This window comes from Bos indicus x Bos taurus, chromosome 22, assembly GCF_003369695.1.
Source record: "Bos indicus x Bos taurus breed Angus x Brahman F1 hybrid chromosome 22, Bos_hybrid_MaternalHap_v2.0, whole genome shotgun sequence".
Lineage (NCBI taxonomy): Eukaryota > Metazoa > Chordata > Mammalia > Artiodactyla > Bovidae > Bos > Bos indicus x Bos taurus.
The window spans coordinates 49,838,644-49,864,771 of record NC_040097.1 but is presented as its reverse complement, the minus strand read 5'-3'; the positions used below and the strand labels follow the sequence as shown (position 1 = coordinate 49,864,771).

At 47.1% G+C, this 26,128-nt stretch overlaps 1 protein-coding gene across 1 annotated transcript in view; it reads left to right on the top strand.

The window, feature by feature from the left end:
- ITGA9 (integrin subunit alpha 9) overlaps window positions 1-26,128 on the top strand; it is a 363,244-nt gene that overhangs the window by 62,467 nt on the left and 274,649 nt on the right. The window contains exons 9-14 of the mRNA XM_027523417.1: window positions 2,074-2,211; window positions 4,971-5,076; window positions 6,201-6,295; window positions 10,412-10,502; window positions 13,320-13,365; window positions 21,752-21,906. Coding sequence (XP_027379218.1) covers window positions 2,074-2,211; window positions 4,971-5,076; window positions 6,201-6,295; window positions 10,412-10,502; window positions 13,320-13,365; window positions 21,752-21,906 — 631 coding nt within the window. The remainder of the gene's footprint in view (window positions 1-2,073; window positions 2,212-4,970; window positions 5,077-6,200; window positions 6,296-10,411; window positions 10,503-13,319; window positions 13,366-21,751; window positions 21,907-26,128) is intronic.

Sequence of the window (26,128 nt, the reverse complement as noted above, 5' to 3'; positions counted from 1 at the left end):
CGGCAGGCGGGTTCCTTACCACTAGCACCACGTGTATCCCCACATTTCCAGGTTGTTGGGAGAGCTCTAATCTGGGAACACGCACCCCAAAGCATGTCATTGCCCTATCCAAGTTTTATTGCGTTAACTGAGCATGTGAAGTGTTTATATGTCAAAACTTAGATAGGAAACTTCACGTACGGGGATTTCTGATTGAACACTGATGAAGATGCCAAGTTAAATAGTCCATTGGAATGAAACAAATAGTTCCCCTGGGACTCAGCCAGAGAGAACAGCCAGGAACTTCGGTCTTCATGGCCTTGCCTGGGTCTTAGCGGTTTCTCTTATGAAAGTCAAGATAGGGATATTGGCAAGGCCACTGAATTGGTGACCATCAGCTGGTTTCTGCCCCCACCTCCATGATTCTGAAAGTTCCCCATGCTCTTCTCCCTTGGGAAGGGGCGAGTGGGAGTGGGTGGAAGTGGCATTGACACGTGACTGGGGAGGGACTTCTGAGTCCTGTCCCAGGCCGAGTTGCAGGAAATGGACCAAAGTACCCTCCACCTCTCTCAAACTCCCCTGGGTTAACTGCCAAAAAACAGCAAAAGAAAATGCTTGTTCATGTCTGTAAAACCAGAGCCCTTCTACTTGAAAACATTTATTTTAAAAGGATAGCTTTTTTTTTTTTTTTAATTAAAAACAGAGGTCACAGCCCTTGGAAAGGACACAGCCTACAAAAATTTTCATTTGGTCTGCATGGTATGTTTATTTATTATTTTTTAATATGAATTAGTTGTCAGCATTTTAAAAATAGGCAATTCAAATAAAATTTTAGAGCTTCAGTTTCTCTTAAAGGATGAGACAGGTGGCCTTTTCTGGGTCAGTCAGGAGTTGACTTCCCCTGGGTGGAAGTTGCTCCTTTCACTGGGCCCAGGGACTCTGATCTGCCGCGGTCCCCACCACTCTCTGTTGTTTCTTAGACAAATGGGCTGAGCGTCACTTGTCACCGGCCAGCATGCCTGTGCTGTCATTTGCTTTTCTCTTACTCCTATTATATCACCTGTCTGGATCCCATCGGCTTTTGCGTTTGAGACCCCTGATTTAAAATAACAGGTCCTGAAGTCAGAGAAAGACAGATATCGCATTATATCATGTATAGGTGGAGTCTAAAAGAAGTGATGCAAATGAACTTATTTACAAAGTAGAAACAGACTCGCAGACTTAGAAAACAAACTTACGGTTCCCGGAGGGGGAGGCGGAGGGGGGTAAATTAGGAGTTTGAGATTAACATATGCACACCACTATATATCAAATAGATAATCGACAAGGACCTGCTGTATATACAGCACAGGGAACTGTATTCAGTGTCTTGTAATGCCCTGTAATGGGAAAGAATCTGAATAATCCATCACTGAGTCACTTTGCGGTCCACCTGAAACTAAACACTGTATGTCAACTATACCTCGATTTAAAAAATGGTAAAAAAATAAATAAATAACAGGTACTGGATAGAGCTATGGTTAAGCCAGTATAACCTGGCTGTATTCCCTCATTCATCACATAATCTTATGAGTTGTACGTTCTTCTGTTACTTCAGCTCACACCTTCCTAGCCAGTCTTCATTTCTGCCCAGGACTGGGTGAGCGTAATCTGTTTCTCATGTAACGGTTTATTTTCATGCCTGCCTTCTGTTGTGAAATTCCATATTCCTAACTTGCTTGGCCTTGTCAAATGTCTGATATATGAGGCACTTTTATTATGGCTATTACCTATGTCTGCAGGCTTAGCTTGCATTTGTAAATTTGTAAAAGCAGAGTGCTCCAGGGATTGGTTCATTTGTTTCCCCTTTGGTGGGGCTCCAAGTCAGTGGCATGGGTCTCCCATTGACTGGGGTCCCCACACAGCTGCCGGGAGGCGTGGGGAGTTGGGATCCACTGTTGCCCGGGCGTTCTTGCTTCCCAGGCAGCACAACTGGTGCAGCCTCTGCGGGGCTCAGGAGCAGATGCTTGTCAGGCTGGGGGGCTGGAGGGAGGTGGGGGCCCTGTGTGTGAGGGCGGACACTGAACGCTTTGTCGCAACTCGACTTGGTTGCAGATGGGCTCTTACTTCGGCTCCTCCTTATGCGCAGTTGACCTGAACACTGACGGCCTCTCCGACCTGTTGGTGGGGGCCCCCATGTTTTCTGAGATCAGGGACGAAGGGCAGGTCACCGTCTACATCAACAAAGGAAATGTGAGTACAGAGCTGGGCAACGTGTGGACGGGGTGAGGGAAAGAGACATTGGCCTGAGGAGTAGTGACTGAGACCCATCACCCAGAGGAGGTGAACAGACCTGCTTCCTACCTTCAGAAAGCTCCGTGTTTCATCTATGGCAAGTTATATGCAGTGTGATGACTGCAGACATACAGGGGCCCAGAAATATCCAGATGCTAGCACTGAGTGCTCCTCGTGTACCAGGAGCTGTTTCTCTTGCTTCATTTGAATGATCTCAATGACATATGCACATGGTATCACGGGGTCCCCATTTTTCAGGTGAAAAACTGAGGCTCAGATAGGTTAAGTCAGCTGCCCCAAATCACACAGGTAAAAAGCGGTGGGGCTGAGATTTGAAACGTAGGCAAACTGACTTTGGGGTTAGCATGTCTCATCTCTAGGTTATGCCACCTCCCTGGGAGTATGTACACAGAGAAACCTTCTCAGGGGACATGATGGCTGGAAGGAACCTTGAAGAAGAATAGGAGTTAGACAGACAGGTGGGAGTGGGCTGGGAGCTGGGCCACGTAGATTGAGGTGTCAGGCAGTGGGACCACAGTTCAGCATGGTGGGACTTGGAGGGGGGCTTCGGTGGGGACCAGCACTGGCCACAGGCTGTAGTCACGACGTCCCTTAATCTGCAGAACTGGGAAAAGAACATGGGTGGGTCAGAAAGATGTCTCTGCAGCACAGGGGAGGCTGGGTGGGGGCAGAAGCTGAGGGACTACAGTGTACCCGTGGGAGCAAGAAACCAAAGAGAAAGCAGAATCTTTTCAGGATCTAGAAGAAAGAGTATTCAACACGAGGGAAATGGTTCAGTGAACAAATCCTGTGACCACCAGCCTTTTTGCTAACTTGAGAAAATGCTTGTGAGATAATCAGTGGCAAAGCAGGATAAAAACCGCATATACAATCAACCTTTAAAAATATACAAAATACATAAAGTTAGTAACAGATCTCTCTGGGTGGTGATGCTTGGGTAGATATTTAGTTTTATCTTTATACAAATAGAATGTAATTCTTTCATAATCAAAAAAGTTAGTAAAAGTGTACTTATAAGCTGTGACTAAGATGTTAAGTTAGTTAAGTAATCCTCATTGGGAGGGGGTGGTGGTATTTAGCTATAGCTAGGTGGGCAGATGCCAGAAAGAAAGGGAAGTGATTTAGAGAGGAGCCAGGGGATGTTAGAGCCTTGGACTTTCTTGGATGTTTGCAAGCTCTTTGGGGAGAAGCCTCCTGGTACCTGTTGCAATGGCACCTGCTTCTATACTGACCTTCCAGGGAGGGAGACGGGGCAGGAAGGGGAGAAGGGAGGCAGTCATTATGGAGATGAGAGCAGTCAGCATTCAGTGGCTGCCGGCCACCGTGTTTGCAGGAGACTGACTCAGTGTTTGCACGGGTGTGAACTTGTCAGACCATAAGGTGACCAGCCCAACAGCCCCAGGGCATGGGATCTATGAGCAGGATCACTGCCCAGACCTTCTGCAGGCACATGGCACCCACACAACCTATGGTCAACCAATGTTTCTTAATGCCTTGGGATTACCAGAGTACCAGGGTATGCTTATTTCTGTTGAACTTCATCCTATGTGATGAAAGGTTTCAGGCAGTGTGGAGCAGTGGGAAAAAATGGTGACTTGCTCTTGAATGTTGGTGTTCCCACTTACACACATAGCCTGTGTGATGGGGACAAATAGCTTGAAATCAGCGGCTCAGTTTGCTCATCTATGAAGTGAGCAGAGTCATAAGGTCTTCCATATACAGTCACTGTGTGATTTAAATGAGGATGGGAAGATACAGCGCCTGGTACATGCCAGGAATCAGTGTTTCTCCTCTTGACCATGCTGATGGGAGGAAATCAGCGCATTGTGTTGTGGGGTGGGGGTTTCACTGGCTTAAGAAATCATCACATATTTATTTTTTGAAAGGTGTTTGTATATAATGGAAAAAAAGATTTAGTCATAATGAAAGCTTTGGGATGGCTTGTGGGTGTACCGTGGCTCTGAGTGCCTCTATGCAGGAGCAGGGTTAGACGTTCTTCTGCCTCAAAACGTTAGATTGTGTGTTAACATGCTGATGGTCACATGTCAACAATTTGGGGGCAGAGTGGGTGTGGCCCTGACTGCCACCATCACCACTGACCCTGCCCTCCGTTGGTTGGTGTTTGCTCAAGAAACACAAACCAGATATGAAAATGGGCATGGTTTTGTGTCCTGTTACCACCGCTTTCACCCCTTAACCAAGAACTACTGGCTGTAAGTTTTTCTGAACCACAAGTCCCTCTGTCAAGATCACTAATACATGCATCCTGCAAAACAGCTTTATAAATTTGTAGCAAAGGCACTGGAGATCAGAAATGAAAATATGTATTCCTTTAAAACAACTTTGGGGATACTGTGGGGAGAGGAGACCGTGAGGACAGGCAGGTAGGCAGGTAAATAGGTTGGTAGAGAGTGTTAGGACAAGGAGAGGTTTAGTCACTGGCCAACAGTGTGTCTCCTTCCCTCTAAAATGTGTCTCAAGTGATCAGAGACCCCGATGGTGCCCACGTGGAAGGGGCTCCTTTCGCCCGTGGGTCGGGGGGACGTTTGGGTTCCTGGGATTCTGCCCAGGTGTTTCCTGTCCATGGGTGTGCGACGGGGGAGGGCAGCATTCCCAGCTCTGTTTTTTCATTCTTTTTTTGGTTGTTCGGTTTGTTTTTGTTTTGTTTTCCGTTTTCCCTCCATCCTGTTTCCCAGGGAGTCCTGGAGGAGCAGCTGACCCTGAGCGGAGACGGTGCCTACAATGCACACTTTGGGGAGAGCATCGCCAGCCTGGGCGACCTGGATGATGATGGGTTCCCAGGTCAGTGAGCTGGCTTCGGTCCTCTTACTTGCCCTGGTGTGGGCGCTCCAGGCCTACCCGCCCGAGGGAAGGCCTGTCCACGCACTCGAGGCAGAAAATACCTGTGAGACCATGTTTTCCATGTAGACACAGGGCTAAGCCCTGACTCTGATGGAGTTTTGCTTCTGTGAAATCCCTCCTCGTCAGCTCAGTGCATAGGGGCTTCTGTGGCGGCCAAGTCTGAACCAGCTTCCTCTCACCACAAACCCTTCTTGCTTCTGAGCTTCTGATGCTCCACGATGCTCTGAGAGCACGCTGGACTGACTGAAGGTGTGAGTTTTGGGAGGGGTGGAGGTGTGTATGCACGACCTCTGGTTCTGTTTGGCCTGAAGTTCTGTTTTGGTCTGTTCAGTACGTCCTCCCATCGCTGTATGTGCCAGGTTCAGACACCAGGACTGGTGGCGGCCACGTCACTGGTGGGGAGGGCTGAGGTGGAAGGTGGAACATGGGCCTCAGGCTGGGCATCCAGGCTCCTTTGAATCCGTAATTCCACTGGCCGTAGAGGGCTCCATTCAGATATTGGGGACCTCTGCTTGAGGTTGGGTGGGTGATGCCCCTCACCCTTGACTTCCCGTCTACAGGCACATGACTTTTGTTAGAAGCAAATTGAAGAAAGGGAGAAAGATCTCAGCCTTGTCCCAGGAGTTGTCAGTTTGTGAGAGTAACACAGAGTTTTTTTGTTCTTTTTTTTTTTTTTTTATAAAATGAATACTGTTTTATATAATTCCTTTACCCAAGGATAGAGTTGACTTTCTCAGCTATGCAGTAACCATTGTCTATGGAACTCTCTTCTCTGATGGACAGACATTAGGGTGGGTGGTTGATATTCACATTCTTTTATTGCACAAGTTAATAATTTATCCTGTGAAGATGAGGTAGAAATTTTTCTGGTACTAAACTCTTCTCAACTTCTATAATTTTCTTTGTACTTTTTTTCTTTCTGCTGCTAAGAGATCGTGTGCTTAGTTTAATGCCTGAACAAGTAACAATCAAGAACTCTCTAGGCATCCTGTAGGAATTAGAGAATCCATTCTAACATTATTCCACATGGTTTTTCTAACCCAGAACTGCTCTTCTTTCCCCAGATGTGGCCATTGGCGCACCTAAGGAGGATGACTTTTCGGGAGCAGTGTACATCTATCACGGTGATGCCAGGGGGATGGTCCCTCAGTATTCCATGGTAATTGGCGTGAGAATGTCTTGGTCGCTGTTCATACATTCATTCTACAGATGCACACAACATCCAACATTGCTCCTGCCTTCACCTTCACCCCCTCCAGTGAAGGATGCAAACCACTGATACTGCTTCTTAAATCTGAACATATTTATAGACTCCCACATTTGCTCATATCTAGGGAGGCATTCTGCCTATAGAAGATAATATCCAAATTCTTAGCCAGAGTTAGAGTGGTTTATGGAATAAGAGGAGGCTTGCCTTTTCTGGTTACTGTTTTGTCAACCATCTATGCTGAGCCAACGGATTATCCTGTAAAATATGACCTAGAATGACAATGGTCTGTGGAGGAGGGACCTGAAAGCTGTTCACGGGGCTGTTGCCACAAAACTGGCATTAAAACTATCAAAGCCCTGGCCTCGTTCCCCTGGACTTGGGAACGTGGAAGTGGTGAGTTCTGTTTTTTTGCTTGAAGTTCAATCTTGCTGATCGTGTCAAGCCTAGCTCCTGGGAAAAAAGGAAGTCCCTTTCTGGACAGAAGCATGATCAGGATGTTTGTGGATGTCTGTGTGTGGAGTGGCACAGGCCTGGGTTCTTCTAGCGAGTCAGCAACAGAAAGGGACTGAGTGCACGTCAAGAAACTTCCAATCAGCCCATACTGATTTACTGAACGTTTATTACTGTCTCGCCCTCTTCTACTCAAGCTGACACTTCTCGTCACCAAGAAACTTGCCTCATATCTTGAATATCAGGAAGGAAACCAAACTCTGAACTGAGTCCTCTTCTTATAAAGTGTTCTATACAATGAAATAGGAAGTATTGAAACCTGTCCATGTATGGAAGTCTCTAGGTAGGAAAAGACTTTACAAGTTGATTTTAAGGGGTAGTACCTACATGTTAAGTTCAGTGTATACATTCCTAATTGTGCTTCCTGCAGCAGATAAGAGTCAGCTGATTGAGGGTCAAGGGCTGGTTGGTTGGCTGCCAGTTGAGCCCAGGTTCCCTCTTCTGGGCCCCCTGCTTGGTTCTGTGATTCCAGCAGGAGGCAGGTGCCGAGGGAGGTGCTGGTGAGAGCAGGGACGCTTCCTGAGTGTCTGCTCTGCTGTCTTACCTTCAGTCCTCATCACAGCCGTGTGACATGGGCACCTTTGTCATCCACCTTTCCTATATGAGGTGACTCTAGCCCAGGGAGGGGAATTGACCTGCCCATCGTCACCAGCTAGGAAGTAGCAACTTAGCCACTGAGACTTTGCCAGTTTAACTCCCAACCCTCTTATTGCAACCACTACCCTCAACTCCACATCAGAAAAAGGAACACTGAGGGAAGCTCCGTTGGAAAACAGAATTTGGGAAGCTTATTTTGCTGGGAGGCATATTTACTCCGAGGGGCCTTCATCTACATGGACCATGCTCCGTGCATTAGAAACAAGTAAGTCTGAGTCTTTGTGACCCCATGGACTGTAGCGTACCAGGCTCCTCTGTCCATGGAATTTTCCAGGCAAGCATACTGGAGTGGGTTGCCATTTCCTTCTCCAGGGGATCTTCCTGACCCAGGGATCGAACCAGGGTCTCCTGCGTTGCAGGCAGATGCTTTACCGTCTGAGCCAGCAATGATTAGGGTGAGAAATGAGTAATAGTGGGAATAAACTCCTAGGGGATTCAGCCGATGCAGCAGGAGGCAGAGGGCTCCGGGGGAAATGTGGGGGCCACATCCGTCCCCAGGGGCTGCTCTGCTGTGGGTCAGGGGGCTCTGTTCCCACTGTCACAAGCTGAAAGTCATCCAGGGAGTAGGCATCTTTGGGCAGCCATCGAGGTCACTCTCCACGCTTCCTCCTGGAAGCTTGTTGCCGGACCTGGGAAGCTAATTGCACAGAGAGGCGATTACAAGTTGAGAGACCCCGCTTCCCCTCCTCCTGCGGCCCTCCTGTGTTTTGTGGTGTTGCTGGGAGGGATCCCTGCAGACAACTGAAGTATACATTTTGTGGTCAGCGCGGATTGTCTTTATAGGAAGCAGGGATCAGCAGCTGGATCCGTCCTGCCTTTGTCAGCACGCAGCCTGGCTCGTTAGCTCTAACAAAGAGAAGTGGTTTGGGGCTCTTTAAAAAAAAAAAAGAAAAGGAGCAACCAGTGATTACACGTTTCCAAGCTCCTAATGTATATGTGATAAGTTTCGTGATTTTAAAAGAAGAAAAAAAAATCCTTTAATGCCAGATTGTCCAGGGCCCAGGCTTGGACAGAGCGGGCATTGTGTGGGTGAACTAGAGGAGGAAATCAGAAACAAGTCTGGGCAAGGGGATTGCTTTTCTTTGGCCCAGATTGGTATTATTTCTGCTGGATACATTGTGAGATCAGGGTCTGAAGTTCTTCCATATTACTCTGTAACTCATTCCTCTTCCTTGAGTTTACCATGAAAAGTGTTGATTTTAAGATCCTCCCGTGCCTTTCTCAACTTGAGAGCCCCCCGGGCATGTCCCCGCGGCCCCTGTGATCTCTGTCCTGCCATCAGGACACCGCATGTAAAGCTGATGAAGCGGAGGTTTCCCAAGGCTCCTGGTTTTCATTTAGAGTTATTAGCACCAAGCGGACTTATCTTCCTGGCTTTATGGCATAATGGCCTGCAGATGTCTGTGGGATAACTTAAGCCTGCATCGCCACCCCCAAAAGGACCACCCCTTCACTCTTCCCCGCTTGTCCCAGCCACAGCATATCTCAGAAATGCAAACTCAGGTCAAGCTGCTGCTCACATCTTTGGACCTCAGAGCAAGATGCTCCACTTCAAAATGTGGCTTTTAGGAAACACACAGACGCACATCCGTGTTTGTTTAGACAGAGCCACAGGGGAACGTAGGGCTCTGTCTGTTAGCGAGATATTTTTCTTCAGTGTTTCCTGCAGTGCTCTGATTTTTACTTTAAGGCTTGCACGCTTCCTGTTGGATGGTTTCACTGAGGTGGCAGGAGGAGGGTTATTTGCAATTACTGGCTGCTGGGGAAGTCCCTGCTATCTCATATGTAGGTCCTTTAGAAACCCGCACCCCCACCATACTTGTGACTTCTTTGCAGGCAAGAAAGTCCCACGTGAGCCCTGGGTATGTATATACCTGGGTTTGACATGGAGGCTGCTGTGTGGCATGAATACAAAGCATTTCTCTTACCATCCACAATGAGGGCCTTGGGAGGGAAGCCTCACCAGGGAGACTGTTTAGAGAAAGGGAAGAAGTAACAGGTCAGATCCCAGAACATGGCACTTTCGTGATTCGAAAAGTTTGGCATCTTTGTGTGGAGCTGTGCCACACAAGTGTGGGTGTATGACAAAGGCTGGGTGTACAATAAATATTCTTGAACCAGTACAGCACGTGCTGTGTTAGCACAGGTTGGGCTTGACGACGAAGAAGAGATAAGTACAGATGCTGCTATGGCCTGCTGGCAGAAGAGCTGTCAGTGCTGAATGGTTGGTTGAAGGCTGCCTTTCAGGGCAGCTTCAGCTGATTTTTTTTTTTTTTTTCCGAATTTCCTTCAGTTTACAAAAAATTCGGGACCATGGAATTTTAGATGTACTAGGTAGAGCTGTTTCGTCCTGCCTGTGATTCTCAGGAGCCTGCACATCCTCTGGTTGGCTTGATGGAGAGGTGGTTTCCACGTGGTCGTCTTTTCTAGGTGGATGTGTTGGGACTGGGCTCGCGTGTACACCTTAGGAGTGTTCCATGTTTAGTACATGTTTAGGTAGAGAGATGTGAGGAGAATGGGTTCTGAGGATTCCAGCCAGCTAGACCTGTATAAAAACAAAACAGAACTTCCCGTAGAAACGGCAGTTGACCTTAATCCATTTGGAGCTTCATTCAATACGTCAAAACACTAACACATTCACCTAGGCAGTTTGTTCACTAGCACCGAGCTGAGAAGAAGTTGTAAATGGTGACATTTGACTCAGGCAAGTACTAATAAAGGAGTGTGAGGTCTTCAACTGCCTGCTAAAGCCCCCGATCAAATTCAGACAACAATTTTTTTTTTCTTTGACCAACTTCAAGACCAAGTGACCGAGAGAAGCTGGGCTAAAGCAGTCACAGGTTCTCATTTGTGACCGTGCTCCTTCCGGTGGCTCAAGCTCCCTATTATCTGTTGCAGAAGCTGTCGGGGCGGAAGATAAGTCCGGTGCTGCGGATGTTTGGTCAGTCCATATCGGGAGGCATTGACATGGATGGAAATAGTTATCCTGGTAAGCTATTTTTCTTGAAAGACACATGAGATAAGCCAAGATAACCAGTCTGGTAAGTGTGGTCACATCTATTTAGGCTTAGAAAAATTCACACAAGTACAACAGGGTGTTTTGCTTGGTGTTTGCTTTTTAAGATGAAAGTAGTGTTAAAATTAATTTTTTTTTTCAGTTTTAAAATGATCTGCTCTGAAGGGTTTAAGCACCAGGAGGGTGGATTTTTGTAGTGATTTCCGTGGCAGCAAGTCTTTCTCATGAAGACAAAAAGCCCTCTCCACATTTAGAATATAAGGAGTGAAACCTCATGTTTTCCGTAATATTTGAGCATATTTTGAGGTGTCTTCCTCTTGACAGGGGAGAAGGAGCAACCCCCACCCCCACCCCCCAAACACACACACAAGACAAGTATTGAAAGAAACACTTGGAGCAGGAAGAAAACCATGTTCTTTCCCTGACACAGAAAACAGACCTTTGCCATTCAAGGCTGGCTGGCTTGTCTTCGGGGTTAATTAATGCCTTGTGGTGGTTGAGGCTAATTGAGTTAAAACGTACGATTTCACACCCCAGTCCTCAGTCATATCTGGTTTAGGTGAAATTGACTGGGCAATGGAATAGTGGACCCTTTGCTGTTTGAAGGGGATGAAGTAGGCAGGGTGAGGAAGCAAAGAGAAGACGTGAAAAAAAATCCCGAATCATCGTGGACTTCAGAAAAAAAGTCCCTGAAACTGTAGGCCATCGTGCTAGCTTGAGAAAATGTTTCTTTCCATTTAAAATGCCTCAGAAGGATCTGTGGAAATGAATGAAGTTCTGTACAGGGTACTGAATTTCAGAGTTTCCCATAGACAGGAGTTTTGATCATCCTTGTAAATCTGCAGAGCCAGAAGGAGTGGGAACAGAAAAGGGTCAGTTTTGAGGTCTGTTTCCCTCATAGCTTACTTGGTAAAGAATCCACCTGCAATGCAGGAGACCTGAGTTTGATCTCTGGGTTGGAAAGATCCCCTGGAGAAGGGAAAGGCTATCCATTCCAGTATTCTGGCCTGGAGAATTCCATGGACTGTATAGTCCTGGGGTCTCAAAGAGTCAGACACGACTGAGCGCCTTTCACTTTCACTTCTTCACTTTTCCCTGTAGACCATCCTAAGTCTTTACGTTTGAGAAAGCAGTTCTTATTCTGGGCAATTTGTGGCTGTCCCTAAACAATACTGTCCATTGGTTTAGCAGTACTGTCCATTGCTTCCCTGTGCGATGTGCATTATAAAGTTACCCCCATAGGTAGTTAGAGATACAGGTGTCTCCCCCTTTTACAGACAAGGATGCTGAGCCTCAGAGGACTTAGGGTGCCAGAGACCACATTGTAGTGCAAATGAGGGCTCAGGCTGCTCCTCTATATTTGCACAGTGAGCAGGTGTGGTCACATTTCACAACACACGTGGATTTCTTACCTTGCAGTTTTTCATAAGAGAAATGGCAAGTGCATCAGATTCTTTTATGTTCAAATATCCAGGCAATTAAAAAAAGACTGTTAGAAAATAGCAAAATTAACATGCACACCCAAGGGCAGGGATTTTAGCAGTCCTGCAGTCCATGGATACGCTCTTTGTTTTTCCTAATTGAGGGCATTTGTAGATGGAGGGATTCAGACGCTTTTGGGTTAAGATGCTTGGTTTTGTAAGTGGTCATGGGGAGCAGGGCTGAAGGGTTTTATTATACTTGAGGGGAGAAAAGGCAGAGAACTGTTGCATAAATGAACAGTTCCTAAATTAAAATTATTTAGGAATAAACATTACCAACTAACACTTGTCTTGATTTATAGTTGGCCAAGTATTTTCATGAGTTTTCTTATTTTCATGTCTGATTTAATGGGTTTAATAACTATTATATTGAGCAAGTATGTAATAAATGTGCTCTGATTTAAATATTGTGAAATGCTGTCAGCTTTGGAAGAAGACATTTGGGATCATTATCTCCATTGTGCAGACAAGGACACAGAGAGTCTCTGTAGTCACGTAGAGTGAGGGGTGGAATGGAGACAGTTCTCATGTTCTGCAGAACCTAGAGCTTCTTCCAGGAGTCATTTGATTCGAAGTGTCCCCCCTCTGAATCCCTAATGTCCAAAAGAAATAATGTGAGCCACTTATGTAATTTAAATCATTCTAGTAGCCACATAAAAAATGATATAAAAAGAAACAGATGAAGTTAATTTTAATAATGTTTTATTTAGCCCCATGTATCAACATATTGGCACCCCACTCCAGTACTCTTGCCTGGAAAATCCCATGGATGGAGGAGCCTGGAAGGCTGCAGTCCACTGGGTTGCTGAGGGTCGGACAGGACTGAGCGACTTCACTTTCACTTTTCAATTTCCTGCATTGAAGAAGGCAGTGGCAACCCACTCCAGTGTTCTTGCCTGGAGAATCCCAGGGACGGCGGGGCCTGGTGGGCTGCCATCTATGGGGTCGCACAAAGTCGGACACAACTGAAGTGACTTAGCAGCTTAGCAGCATCAACATATTATCATGTCAGCATATAATCGATACAAACATTTTTTATGAGTGAAATAGTTAATATTTTTTAGTGCCAAGTCTTTGAAATCAGTTTCTGTTTTACATGTACGTCTCAGTGCAGACCAGAACCCTTTGGGGTCTCAGCCGCCACACCTGGCGATGGGCCGCCATACACGACAGTGTGGCTCTAGCTCCTGCAAAGCCATTGCAAGCCCCTGACCTCGAGACTGGCCTCCATCACGTTGGAGCACCTCGACAGCGGGTGGGTGAGATGGGCTTCAGGAAGATTCTAAATCTGTAAACTTGTTGTTTTCAGATATGACTGTTGGAGCCTTCATGTCGGACAGTGTGGTTCTCCTAAGGTGAGATGCTTCCCTCTTTCCTCTCGGTTCTCTGTGGGCGAGGGATGGAATTGCGTGGGGTGGGGGGCGGTGCAGGGGATTTATTTATCATCCGTCAGCAATCACTCTGCCCTGTTCCTTGCATGTGGAGGTGCTCGGTAATTGTGAATGCTCCCTTTGTTTCCCTATTCTTGGTATCCTGTATCCCAGGGTTTCCAGCTGGTGGGCCTTGAGTGGCTTACACGTGTAAGGATAGCAGACTTGGAGCTTCTAGGCAGAGGTTTCTGCCTTTTTCCGTGAACAGCCCTTTCCGTGGATGTGCTGTACACAAGCTGTCATTTCCCGGGGGTGCCATGACACTGCCCTGTCCCATCTGTTCATCCCTACCTACAGCCTTCATCTCCACTTCCCCACCTCCTGGTCCCCAGCTCCCCAGGGACTGGGAGCCTCCTGCCCCCTCACTCTTTGCTGACAGCAGAGGGTGAGGGACTTGAGTTCACTGTGAAGCCCATGCCGTCTGGATCCCTCCTGCAAAGGCCAGTAGGCTGCCGTCCCACCCACGAACCCTCTCCAAGTATTTCTGTCTGTATGAGTCAGAGGAGGCAGAATTACACTTTGGAGTGGGAGCCAACTCTTAGGTTTTGTTAACAACCTGATTGCAGAACTTTCTAAAATAGGCTAGTAGGATCTTAGAGCTGGAAGGGATCCCAGAGGCCATGGAGTTCCACACCCTGGATTCCTCTCATTCAGCAGGGCCTTTCTCTTGAGTCTCTACCTCAGGGCTACACAGCCTCCTCTGGAAGGAGGGACCACCTCAGATAGGGGCTTAGGAACTTCTAAGGGAACCAGTTAACTCTAGGTGATGAAAAACATCAAGTTGTTCAAGTTACTTGCCTTGCGCACGCTTACCCACAAAGCCTATTTGCAGGCTTTGTCAAATTGGCAGTAGCCAGAACTATCTTTCAGAAAATCCATGGATAATTTACATTTTCAAGATTGAGTGTAAAGTTCCTGAGCCAGAAGTGACTCTGTTACTCCAGAGATTCTGCTACTTTTAAAATCCACTACTTCTTTATTGAGCACTGCAATGGGCAGAAAGTTGTGGGGAAACATAATATTTAAGGCATTCTGAATCAAGGGGATTAGTTAGACCAAGCCATAAATACATCACAAAACATCATCAATATAATACAGTATGTAATAGGTGCTATGTGAGCAGTATAGATAATACATATTCTAAAGATTTAGAAAAGATGATAACTACTCTAAGAATGGTCTAAACAGAGACTGGATTATATTTTCTTATCAGATACCTAGCCTTAAGGGCCTTTAGCTTTCAAGTTTTTTCTTTTTCATTCTTTCCTTCTTTAATTCCTGAGAGTTAATTTAAGATGGCCAATCAGGTTGGAAAGAAATGAATAAATTTAATATGGCGTTCCCCCCTCCCCCAAATATTACATTGTTGAAGAGGCAGAATAGTCTTGAGGTTGAGAGTGGAAACTCTGGGGCCAGGAGGCCTGGGTTCAGCCCTAACTCTGCCCTTACGAGATGAGTTTCCTGAGCAAGGCTGGTAACCTCTGTTTCAGGATGGTCACCTGTTAAAAAGGCAGTAGTGCTCACCTCACTGAATATCCTAAGTTTTTATGAGAGCTCAGTGAGCTAGAACAGTGCCTGGTTTAAGTGTTCAATTTTATGCTTCTGCTCAGTCATGTCTTATTCTTTGTGACCCTTGGAGCAGGCCAGGCTCTTCTGTCCATGGGATTCTCCAGGCAAGAATACTGGAGTGGATTGCCATTTCCTCCTCCAGGGGGATGGATCCTTTACTTTCCATAGGGTTGGATTTCGCCTTTATCACCCCATTCTCTGTATTGGTGTTTTCTCAGGTGGAACAGCTTTCATGGCTACAGATGGTTGTGGTTGGACTTGAGAGACCAAAGCTCCAGCTGGTGGCCTCACAAAGTCCTTCTGCTCACTCTCACGCACAGTGTGCTCTGGCTTCTCAGGATTCCCCTTGAATAAAACACATTCCCCGGCTACTGTTAGTGGAAACCAGGCCTTCCCCAAACCAGGAGCTTCTGGCTTAAGGCATATCTTATGGGTTCTGCTTTTTCATCATCCTTGTATTTTATAAGCTTGCAGCTGTGAGCTCCAACCCAGAGGGGCTTGTCGTCTTCCTCTTTTGTGAGGGACAACGCTCTCCAGGGATTTCCTCACACGTAGGTGTAAATGTAAAGCAAGGCAGTTACCCATGGATGGGAGACCCCAGACCCTAGCCTGGCATGGAGGGTAGAATCGGATGAGGTGGATGAACTCTAACAGGCACAGATGTAGAGTCCACAGAGGAGAACAGCTGGGAGTATTTGGAGAGAGCAGACTTTAGGACCAGAGCCAGGATCACCGGTGCGGACGAGGAGGTCCGTGATGGCCGAGACAACCATGGCAGGGGTGCCTGGGGGTCCCGAGCTCACGGTAACCCATTCCCTCATTCATCTGCCCCTGTGCATTGACCTGCTGAGATGCAGCTGGGCGTCAGGTTTGGGTGTACTTCATTGTTGTTCAATGGCCAAGTCGTGTCTAACTCTTCACGATCCCATAGACTGCAGCACGCCAGGCTTCCCTGTCCTTCGCTATCTCCCGGACAGAGTTCATGTCCATTGAATCAGTGATGCCATCCAACCATCTCATCCTCTGTTGCCACCTTCTCCTCTTGCCCTCAATCTTTCCAGCATCTGGGTCTTTTCCAGTGAGTTGACTGTTTGCATCAGGTGACCGAAAGTATTGGAGCTTCAGCTTCAGCATCAGTCCTTCCAATGAGTATTCAGGGTTGGTTTCCTTTAAGATTGACTGGTTTGATCTTTTTGGATCGAACCTGTGCCTCCTGCACTGGCAGGCAGACTCTCTGCCACTGAGCCACTAGGGAAGCCCTGGCTGTACTGTGGAGAGCAACCAACACAGTTAATAATAAGACAGCTGTTGTTTGATAAGCGCCTACCTGTGCCAGGCACTGTCTAAGCCCTGCTGTGTAGTAACTCCTCGCTCTTGTTGCTTTGCGTGTTGCGGTATAATCTGCATACAATTTAGGCAGGTGCTTGATGAGTCTTGCCCAGTGTGCACACCCGTGTGACTCTACCCCCATCCAGATGAAGAGCATTTCTGTCACTCCAAGAAGTGTCCTCTTGCCTCGCTCTAGTCACACCCCTCTCCTGACAGACGACTGCTCTTCTGATTTCTGTCCCCCTGGATCAGTTCTAGAATTTCATATAAATGGAGCTAGAGCATACGCACCCTTTGGTTTTTGGCTTTTTGCATTCAGTGTGATGTTTTTGAGACTCAGCTGTATTGTGTGCTGTGCAGTGTTTTTTCCTGGTACTGAGTGGTGTTCCATTGACTGAATAGACTGCAATTGTTCGTCTGTTTTTGGAAGAATATATTTGAACTCTTTTTTTAAAAATTTCATTTTTGGCCACACTTTCTCAGCTTCTGGGATTTTAGTTCTTCAACTAGGGATCGAACCCGTGTCCTTGGCAGTGAGAGTGTGAAGTACTAACAACTGGACCACCAGGGATTCCCCTGCATTTTAACCTTTAGTCTTAACAACTGCATGACAGAGATATGGTGATTAGGAGCCTCATGTTAGGGGTGAGGAAACCAAATGACCTGGAGGTTTTATCAGTTTAAAAAAGGAGGCGATTCTAGGTTGTGTTAAATGCCGTGAGGACAACAGAGCAGGGTTGCCTGTCAGAGGGTGTGCGTGCCACGCTCAGCAGAGTCAGGGGAGGGTGAGGTCCGAGTGGGGTTGCAGCTGGCGGTAAGAGGGCAGTGGCGCCCTTGCTGTGGCAAGTCTGCAGAAGTCAGCGGCCGAAACCAGATGGCCATGGGTGGGTGAGAGGAGGAGAAGCAGGAAAACAGTACCTTACCTTCTTTCCAGAAGCTTGACTGCAGAGGGGGAAGTGGGAATGGCGGTGGTTCAGAGTGGGTGTTTGGAGGGCGGGACCAAAGTGACCCTCAGCTTCACCCTCATCTGTCTGAACCTCACCCTGACCCCCTTCCTTTCTCGGGGCCTGGAGAGGTTGAAGAGGTGGAAGGGAGGAGGGGAGGAGGAGGGACTAAGGAGGTGAGGAAGGGAGTGCCTGGTGTCTGGACTGTGGGTGGGGACTGGGCTCAGTGTAGGATTCAGTTTGCGATGTGGATGAGGGTGACCACCTCAGGTCTTTTCCAGGAGTGTGAGGGGCTCAGGGTGAGCAGGGAAGCTTCCAGAGACGAAGTAGGGCCCCTCAGAGAGGGAGGAGCAGGCAGGAAGGATCGCCCAGGGAGTCCAGGGGACCGGGCAGGTTGGCACCCTTTGATAAGGTGCTGCATGTGGCTGAGCAGCAGTGAGCCGAAAGTCTGGAAACTCTGGCTGATGAAGCTAAGGGGGCACCCCAGGCATGACTTTGCTGACAGGAAAGTAGGGATAGACTTGGAGTCACCTTAGGGTCTTAGAGAGACCAGAAAATGGAGGAGAGCCAGGAAACCATGCCTGTATGTGCATGTACCACACACACACACACACACACCATACATACACATACACACACACCCTACACTTAAACACACCACACACATCACATACACACCACACACACACACACACCATACACAGCATGCCTGTTCTGCTCTAAGGGGGAGAGTCAAGAGCCGTGTAGGTTAGGAACGCTTTGGGCTGCAGTTAAGAGAAACCTTTCTGAGGTTGGTTTTCAACTAGGTCGATGTGAATTGGGCCTCCCTTGTGGTTCAGCTGGTAATGAATCTGCCTGCAATGCAAGAGTCCTGAGTTCGATCCCTGGGTTGGGAAGATCCTCTGGAGAAGGAAAGGCTACCCACTCCAGTATTCTGGCCTGGAGAATTCCACGGACTGTATAGTCTACGAGGTGGCAAAGAGCCGGACACGACTGAGTGACTTTCACTTTAAGACGTGAATTAGCTCCCTGGAGTAATGGATTACATAGGGTATGGTTAGTGGTCTAACACCTTCACCAAGGGTGTAGGCTCTTTATCGCTCCTCCTGTCTCTGCCATGCAGGCAGCACTGACTCTACAAAAGGCCAGGGTCACTGGAGTAACATCATGTCCCAGGGTGTCCTGATTGGGTTTATTATCTACCTGGAAGTGAAATACCATGATCAAATTAGATATCAGAATTTAAACTGAGAACCATCAGAAAGAAGTATTCTATGGATTAATGATGTGGAGTGTGTATACACACATTATGGCATATTACTCAACTATAGGAATGAGTGAAGTAATGCCATTTACCACAATAAGGATGGACCTAGAGATGATCATCGGAGAAGGCAATGGCACCCCACTCCAGTACTCTTGCCTGGAAAATCCCACTGACAGAGGAGCCTGGAAGACTGCAGTCCATAGGGTCGCTGAGGGTTGGACACGACTGAGCGACTTCACTTTCACTTTTCATTTTCATGCATTGGAGAAGGAAATGGCAACCCACTCCAGTGTTCTTGCCTGGAGAATGCCAGGGACGGAGGAGACTGGTGGACTGCCGTCTTTGGGGTCGCACAGAGTCAGACACGACTGAAGCGACTTAGCAGTAGCAGCAGAGATGATCATACTCAGTGATCAGACTCAGATCATACCCAGATAGAAAAAGACAAATCTTATATGATATCACTTATACGTGGAAGCTGTAAAATGATACAAATGAACTTATTTACAAAACAGAAATAGAAAACAAACTTATAATTACCAACGGGGAAAGGTGGGGGAAGGGATAAATTAGGAGTTTGGGGTTAACATATACACACTGGTAGATATGAAATAGAAAACAATGAAGACCTACTGTGTAGCACTGGGAACTCTACTCAATATCTTATAATAATCTATAAGGGAAAAGAAGCTGAAAAAGAATAGACACATAAGTATATATATTTAACTGAATCACTTTATCCCTGAAACCAACCTAACGTAAATCAACTATACTTCAATTAAAAAAAAAGCATTGCAGCCACCAGCTTCTTTTAAAGTCTCCATGCATTTGCAGCGTTGCCCTTGGGTGCCCCTCTGCTTTCATCTCAGCCCATGAAACCCAGTCTCCCGCCCCCACCAGGGTGTGGGCTGGCCCAACTCTGGCCTCAGGAAGTTTGTTCTCTGGGATTAGCTCAAGAGGGCAGGTCCGGTGTTAGGGTGACAGGCTCCTGGTGTTATGCCATAGAAGGTCTGAGGAAGTGATCAGAGAGGCTTATGAAAGATTTCTGGGCTTTTCCTGGTCCTGAAACAATACTTGGAGTTGAAACAAAAAGGTTTGGGGGAACTGATCTGACGGATGTTGGAGGGAGAGGTGCTTGTGAAGGTCTCAGCCTGTCATTTCAAAGGATTCTGGTTTTTTTTTTTTTTTCTTTTAACAACCCTCATCGAAGTCCTTTTGTCTGTACTGCTCACTTCTGCTTCCTGCTCACCTCACCTTCCTCTGCCAGGCTCTATCCCGGGAGGAGGAAGCAGGCATTTCCCCCAATGAGGGGCCCTGGGATAGTGGGAGGGCTGGGCCACTTCTGCACAGTGGCCTGGCAGGACATGTGCTAGGCAGGTGAAGTCTCACAGAGTGGACTCTGGCTCTGCTGGTGCCCCTGTCTGTTTGATGAAACTTTGGCCCTTCCTGTAGTTTTCGATTCCTTGGACTAGAGAGATTTCATTTAACAAGAGTGGTTGTTGTTTTAAATTTTTATTGGAATATAGTTGATTCACAATGTTATGTTAGTTTCAGGTATACAGCAAAGTGAATCAGTGATACATATACATTTATCTACTCTTTTTAAAATTTTTTTCCCATATAACTCATTACAGAGTACTGAGTAAAATTTCCCTGTGCAATGTAGTTAAGTCCTTAGTAGTTATCTGTTTTCTTATATAGTAGTATGTTTGTGTCAATTTCAATCTCCCAATTTGTCTTTTTACCCTCTTATCCCCTGGTAACCATAAGTTTGTTTTCTATGTCTGTGACTCTGTTTTGTAAATGAGTTCATTTAACAAGATTTTTGAACACCTACTCACTAGGCAATATCAGGATGAATTCAGCAGGATCCCAGCCCTTGGAGGGCCTGTAGGCTGATGGGATGAATTTGGACATGGACAGTGGCCTTAGTTAGTAGGTGAGGTGAGGTGTGGACACAGAGAAGGAAGAAATCCAAGTGCTGGGGTGCTAAGGAACACTTGAGCATCTTCTAAGGATGAACCCAGAAAGAAGTTGGAAACCAGATATTGGATTTCCAGGGACTGCCGTTGTCTGACTTCGTTAGACTTGCAGCTGGGTCTGCCCGTAATTCCTTTCTACTTGTCACAATTGTTCTCTTAAGCCGCATCTCAAGGCAGTGCTGGCAGTAGTGAAATCCCCTAACTCCATCTGGGCCACGAAGTTCCTTGCTTGCTTTCTTCTTCGAGGTTTTCCTTAATGCTTTCTTTTCTCCAAGTTGGTGTTGGTCCTGGCTCCCATCTGTCTTGTCCCCGTGGGTGCTCTTTGCTGGATCATTGAACACAAGTGAGGTCATTGTTCTCAAGCTGCTAAAGCCCCTTAATCTTGTTATATCACCCCAGCGGCGTGAAGGCTGGGGCTCCTTGGGGGTAAAAGGGTCTCTTTGTGAGGCCTGGAGGGGAGAAGGTTAAGCCACAGTTTAGGTGAATCTTCCCTCAGCAGATGTTTGCAACCAGAGCAGAATGGTGTGATTCACTCCCTGCTTCTAATAGGGGGCCCCTGGGGAGTCCCCGGAAGGCCAGCAATTGATGTCGTCCATCCATCAAGCACTGGAGGGTGGTCCTTGTCGGTGATAGGAGTGTGCATGTTTATTGGGTTTCACTTGGTTCAGTTATTAGGAAGGGTGATTTCTTCAGCTCTGAAATGCTTTGCTGTTACCAGCTGGGACCCCATTCATCAAGGTCTTTTGGAAAAAGTGCTTAATTAATTGATGGGAGTAAACGAAGAGGGAAGGTTTCTGGATGGGACTTTGCAGTTCATGGCAGTAATGGCAGTAAATGCGTTGGGGAATTCCTGCTTGTGCATCTGTTTCTTGAGTCATGGCATCCCCCTGTAGGGATACCTCTTAAATCTGTTCCTATCTTCCTAATAAAATGGAAATCAAAAGTTAATTGGTGAAATTTTAAAATAATCTCCCAACATCTGGTGGTTCATTTATGGCTTCAACCAGATGTGTTTTATTAACAACTAGCTGGCCTTTATTATTGGGAAGATAACTGTTCTTTATTGGGAAATAAGCTGAGACACCAGAGAATAGGATTCACAGAGCACCCTGGCCATTTTCTCTCACTCAGGCTGTTTCATACTTTACTCAGATGCTGGGCTGAAGCCCTAGGATTTGTCCTGTTGGCTTAGTTATCGTTTGGTTCCTCCTGACCTGTAGGGCGAGACCCGTCATCACAGTGGATGTCTCCATCTTCCTCCCCGCCTCCATCAACATCACGGCGCCTCAGTGTCATGACGGCCAGCAGCCTGTGAACTGCCTCAACGTCACCGCCTGCTTTAGCTTCCACGGCAAACACGTTCCGGGAGAAATAGGTAACACACAAGTCCAAGTCAGGGCTCCGCATAGCCATCCTAACTGGAGTGGGATTGTGGGATCATGGGCAACCAGGGGCTGTTCTGGAGTTCCTTCCTGAAGTGCCAGCTGGCTGGGTTTATAGGCAGCGGGTCCACGGGCTAGATGCCCTTTTCCCTGAGGTTCCCCCTCTGCTCTTCTTACCATTATTTTCCCAATTCAGTGCAACCTCCAGCTCTCAGAAAAATAATATTTGACTCTAAGCATCCTTTATCCAAATGTCCCTGGACCATACTGATACCTCACTGGGCCACAGGCAGGATAGGTGGTGGGTCTTGTGGACATGCAGTGGGTAGCCTGGCCCTTTCGAAACATTTTGTGTAGTTAGGAAAAAAAGTAGTGGGTCTTTGGAGGCTCTCCCTTGAGCTTGCAGCACCAGCCAGATGTTGAGGGCTCATGCTCCTTACTGTGGAATCGGAGACAGGATGAGTGGTGAGATTAGCATGCTGAGTTTTACAAAGGTTCAGGCTTCCAAAAGGCAGGGAGCTGCCTTTGCTAGCTTCGGATGATGGAGGAGAGGCAGGAAAACCCTGGCCACTGGCAGCCGTCCCTGCCATTTCTCTGACAAACGGAGGTCGACTTGCTGGCTTAGTTCCGAGACCGGATCAAGCCCTGGAACAAGACGGGATCAATGTGGCTTAGCAGTCAGAGTGTGTGATCACCTGAAGGAAGTGAATCTGGAGCAGTTGTGCAGATTAAGAAGTCTTTTGTTTTTACTTGAAAGGCTGATGGAATAAAAGAAAGGAGAGCTCCAAGGAAATGAAAAACAAAAAAAATTTTGAAAAGCCCACAGCACCACCATTAAGGACCTGGATTCTTTGACTTTCTTAGACATTTTTACTGTCATGAGTGTCTCCTCTCCCTCCTTACATGTAGTCCTTGGACAAACAGTGTCAGCATCCCCTAGGAGTTTGTTAGTTGCGCAGAATCACAGGCCCTGTTCTAGACGCTGAACCAGAACCTGCATTCAGTAAGATCCCCACAGGATGCTGGTACACATTGAAGTTTGAGATGCCCTGCTCCGGAGTGCAGACACACAGACACACAGACACACAGAACACACGTGCCTGCACTGGTCAGTTTCCCAGCTGCATCTTGAATGCTCTGCCTTAGATGACAACGTGCTAGTCCTTCTAGGCCAGGAGTCCCCAAACTCTGGGATCTAATGCCTGATGATCTGACGTGGAGCTGATGTAATAATAATAGAAATAAACTGCACAAAAAATGTAATTCTCTTCAATCATCCCCAAACCATTTCCCCTACCCCAGTTCATAGAAAAATTGTCTTCAGTGACATCGGTCCCTGATGCCAAAAGGTTGGAGACTGCTGTTCTGGCTTGTTTCATCGACATTTCTCTTGATCTTCAGGTGGATTGAATAAACTCATGAAATTCTGTATTTTTTTTATGGATTTTTGAAAAAGAACTCAAATTTCAAAACTGAATATGAATTTACTGTGAACTTGGAACTTGGGTAGTGAGAGAGAGCTAACAAACTTTTTGTGTGCAAATCCAATGAGAGAAAGATACTTGGTCCAGATCATACAGCTCTTGGTGAAGCCAAAGTTGAATTCTGGTCTGATGATACTATTGCTTTCCAAAAACAATTTCCTACCACCTCCCTAATTGTTTAAGGCACCACAGTCTCTAGGAAAAAACAAATGGTCTGATGGTCTTGGGACGCATATATCCTCTGCCTAATCAGATGGTATGTCCTTTATCAAATACCAACTCGTGATATAGTTGGACTCCATTAAAAAGCATTTTAAAAGAATTGTTGAGTTGAAGATTACTTCTGGTGTATTTAAAAATAAGCAGAATTATTCTATTCTAGAACTCTTAAGAAAAGCAAGCAGTTAAGAGTTCATGCGTGTGTTCATTTGTCAAATATTTATTGTGTGCCTGCATGAGCCAGCCATGTCCTCATGGAGCTTTTAAGGGGAATTAGAAAGAGTTTCTATTTTGATCCTGAAGCTGCATACACAGTTTTCAGACTCATTAACCACATCACTGTGGTGGTGACGATGGAGGTAAGTTGGTAGAGCAGGAACAGAGGAGAAGAAACCAAAATGCAAGTTTGGATCAAGAGTGATTTCAGAGCATATGACATAAGTGCGAGAGCAAACTCTAATTCGTAGATTCAAGGGCTGAGCCAGGAGGAGATGTGGGTGTTTTCTCATGCTGCCCCCAGCAAGTGTCTCCTTCTGGGGCTCAGTCATAGACCGCAGTCAGGGGCTCCTTTCATAGACCCCAGTCACCTGAGCCCCTTTCAGCGACCCTGGTCATCAGGGCCTCTTTCAGTGATCTCCAAGCAGAATTATAATGTAGGTCTGGGCTAGTCATGGCCCTTCAGTGGTGGAGGATGATGGAAGAGACAGGCTGTTGGATGACATCCAGTAGTGCCCCCAGGGGCAGAAACCTGGCTAAGGTCCGCTTTAGGGTGTGGAGCACTGAGCAGGCGCTCCTCCCCAGTACCACATGTCACTTCCTTACTCTCCATCTGCCACATGGGGTCGTTGATGAAATCCAATATCTCTTGACAGTCTAAGGGGATGTTTGTACACATTTATTTAAGAGTCAGGCTTAAAGAGGATGGTAACTGGAGAATTTGGGTATTTGCAGAGCAATGCAGGAAGTTATCTATCCTTGGCATTTTCTGGCCCTTTCCCTGGCATTCAGGGAAATGAGCGATAGCTTAGTTTTTGCAGTAAAGGGAGAAATGTAGAAATCTGCCCCTAAATGAGCTGGCAGTGAAATGTAGAAGGTTTGAGGAGGGAACCATGGGAAGCTGTGATGGTGGCACTGAAGTAGCCCTGTGGATACAGATGTGGGTAGAGTTCTCCATAGAAGCTTCCCCAGGGTTCTTCACCATCAGGAAGATCAGGTCCCCAGTTTCCAGATGCAGGAAAGATGGGGATACCTTCAGTGCACAGACGTCCTCTGCTCTCCTCCCGGCCCAGTAGCTGGTGCTGGCCAGCTCAGTGTCATCGCCCAGGCCTCTGCATTGGGAGCCCAGGGCTGGAGCTCCGGTTACAAGCCTTCCTTACTCTCATTGCTGGAGGAAGATGCAAGAACATGTTAGTGGTGGTTTTGGCCATGGTGTGCTTGGCAAGAGGGCATCTTCCAGTCACGTCTGAATCTCTGCATATCCAGAGCAGAGTTTGTCAGCAGAATGGCTGTGTTTGGACAGGACAGCCTGGGCAGTGCAATAAGGAGGTGCCCAGTGGAGTGCTCGGTACTTCTGAACAGTTGTCAGAAGTGGTATATGTCTGCTGGCATCTTCAGCTGTGGACCACCCCGAGAATGTTTTGGGGAGACTGTAAGCAGTTGACTTATAGTCATCTCTTTAGCTTTTTCTCTCCCTTGGGACCTGGTGGAGCTCAGGCATACACACAGAGAAGGGACTCCATTTGCCTCTTCATTTTCTGTGTTGTAATGGAAAATCCATGGCTCCCGCTTGGGCACAGGACATTCAGGGCCAGCTGGTGACCCAAGCCACTAGAGGGGCCACTGTGGCTTCTGGTGGTACTATGGGAAATAGAGCGTTTCTCTATGGGGGCGACTCTGCCTTGGCCCCCATGACAGCCTAGCAAAGTCCATCCAGGAGGATGGAAACCACACCAGTTATTTTAACAGAGAGAATTTAACGCTGGGAATCAGTTAAGCAGGTCATGGAGGACCTTGTAGTAACCACAGGAAGCTGCTTATAAGCCTGTATGAGGGATCTTAAAGGTGGTTCCTGACCAGCCACAACAACAGCACATGAAATCTTGTCAGAAATGTGAATTCTGCATGATTCAGAAACTCTGAGAGTAAGGCCCAGCAACCTAGGTTTTAACAAACCTGCAGCTGGCTAGGATGTGAGAACCTCTGGTCAAGGACAACAAAGGGAAAATGTTATATGTAGGGTGGACCACTTGCTTGGGGTCATCAGAACCTGTAAGCTTGGAGAAGGGACCTTGCCGACCTGGCATCTAAACCTCGGAGGTGGGGACACTGGTTGGTGCCATTGGGATATCTCAGGGTTGCAGTGAGGCTGGCTCTAGGGCTCGCCGGGGGGTGGGTGGGGGAAGAAATGAGAATTAACTGCTGTTGGAAGCAGCTGCATGGAAAACGGTCTCTGGGTTAAGCTGATGAGAAGTCCCTTCCCCTCCTGCAGCCTTGCAGCCTCCCTCGAGCTCTC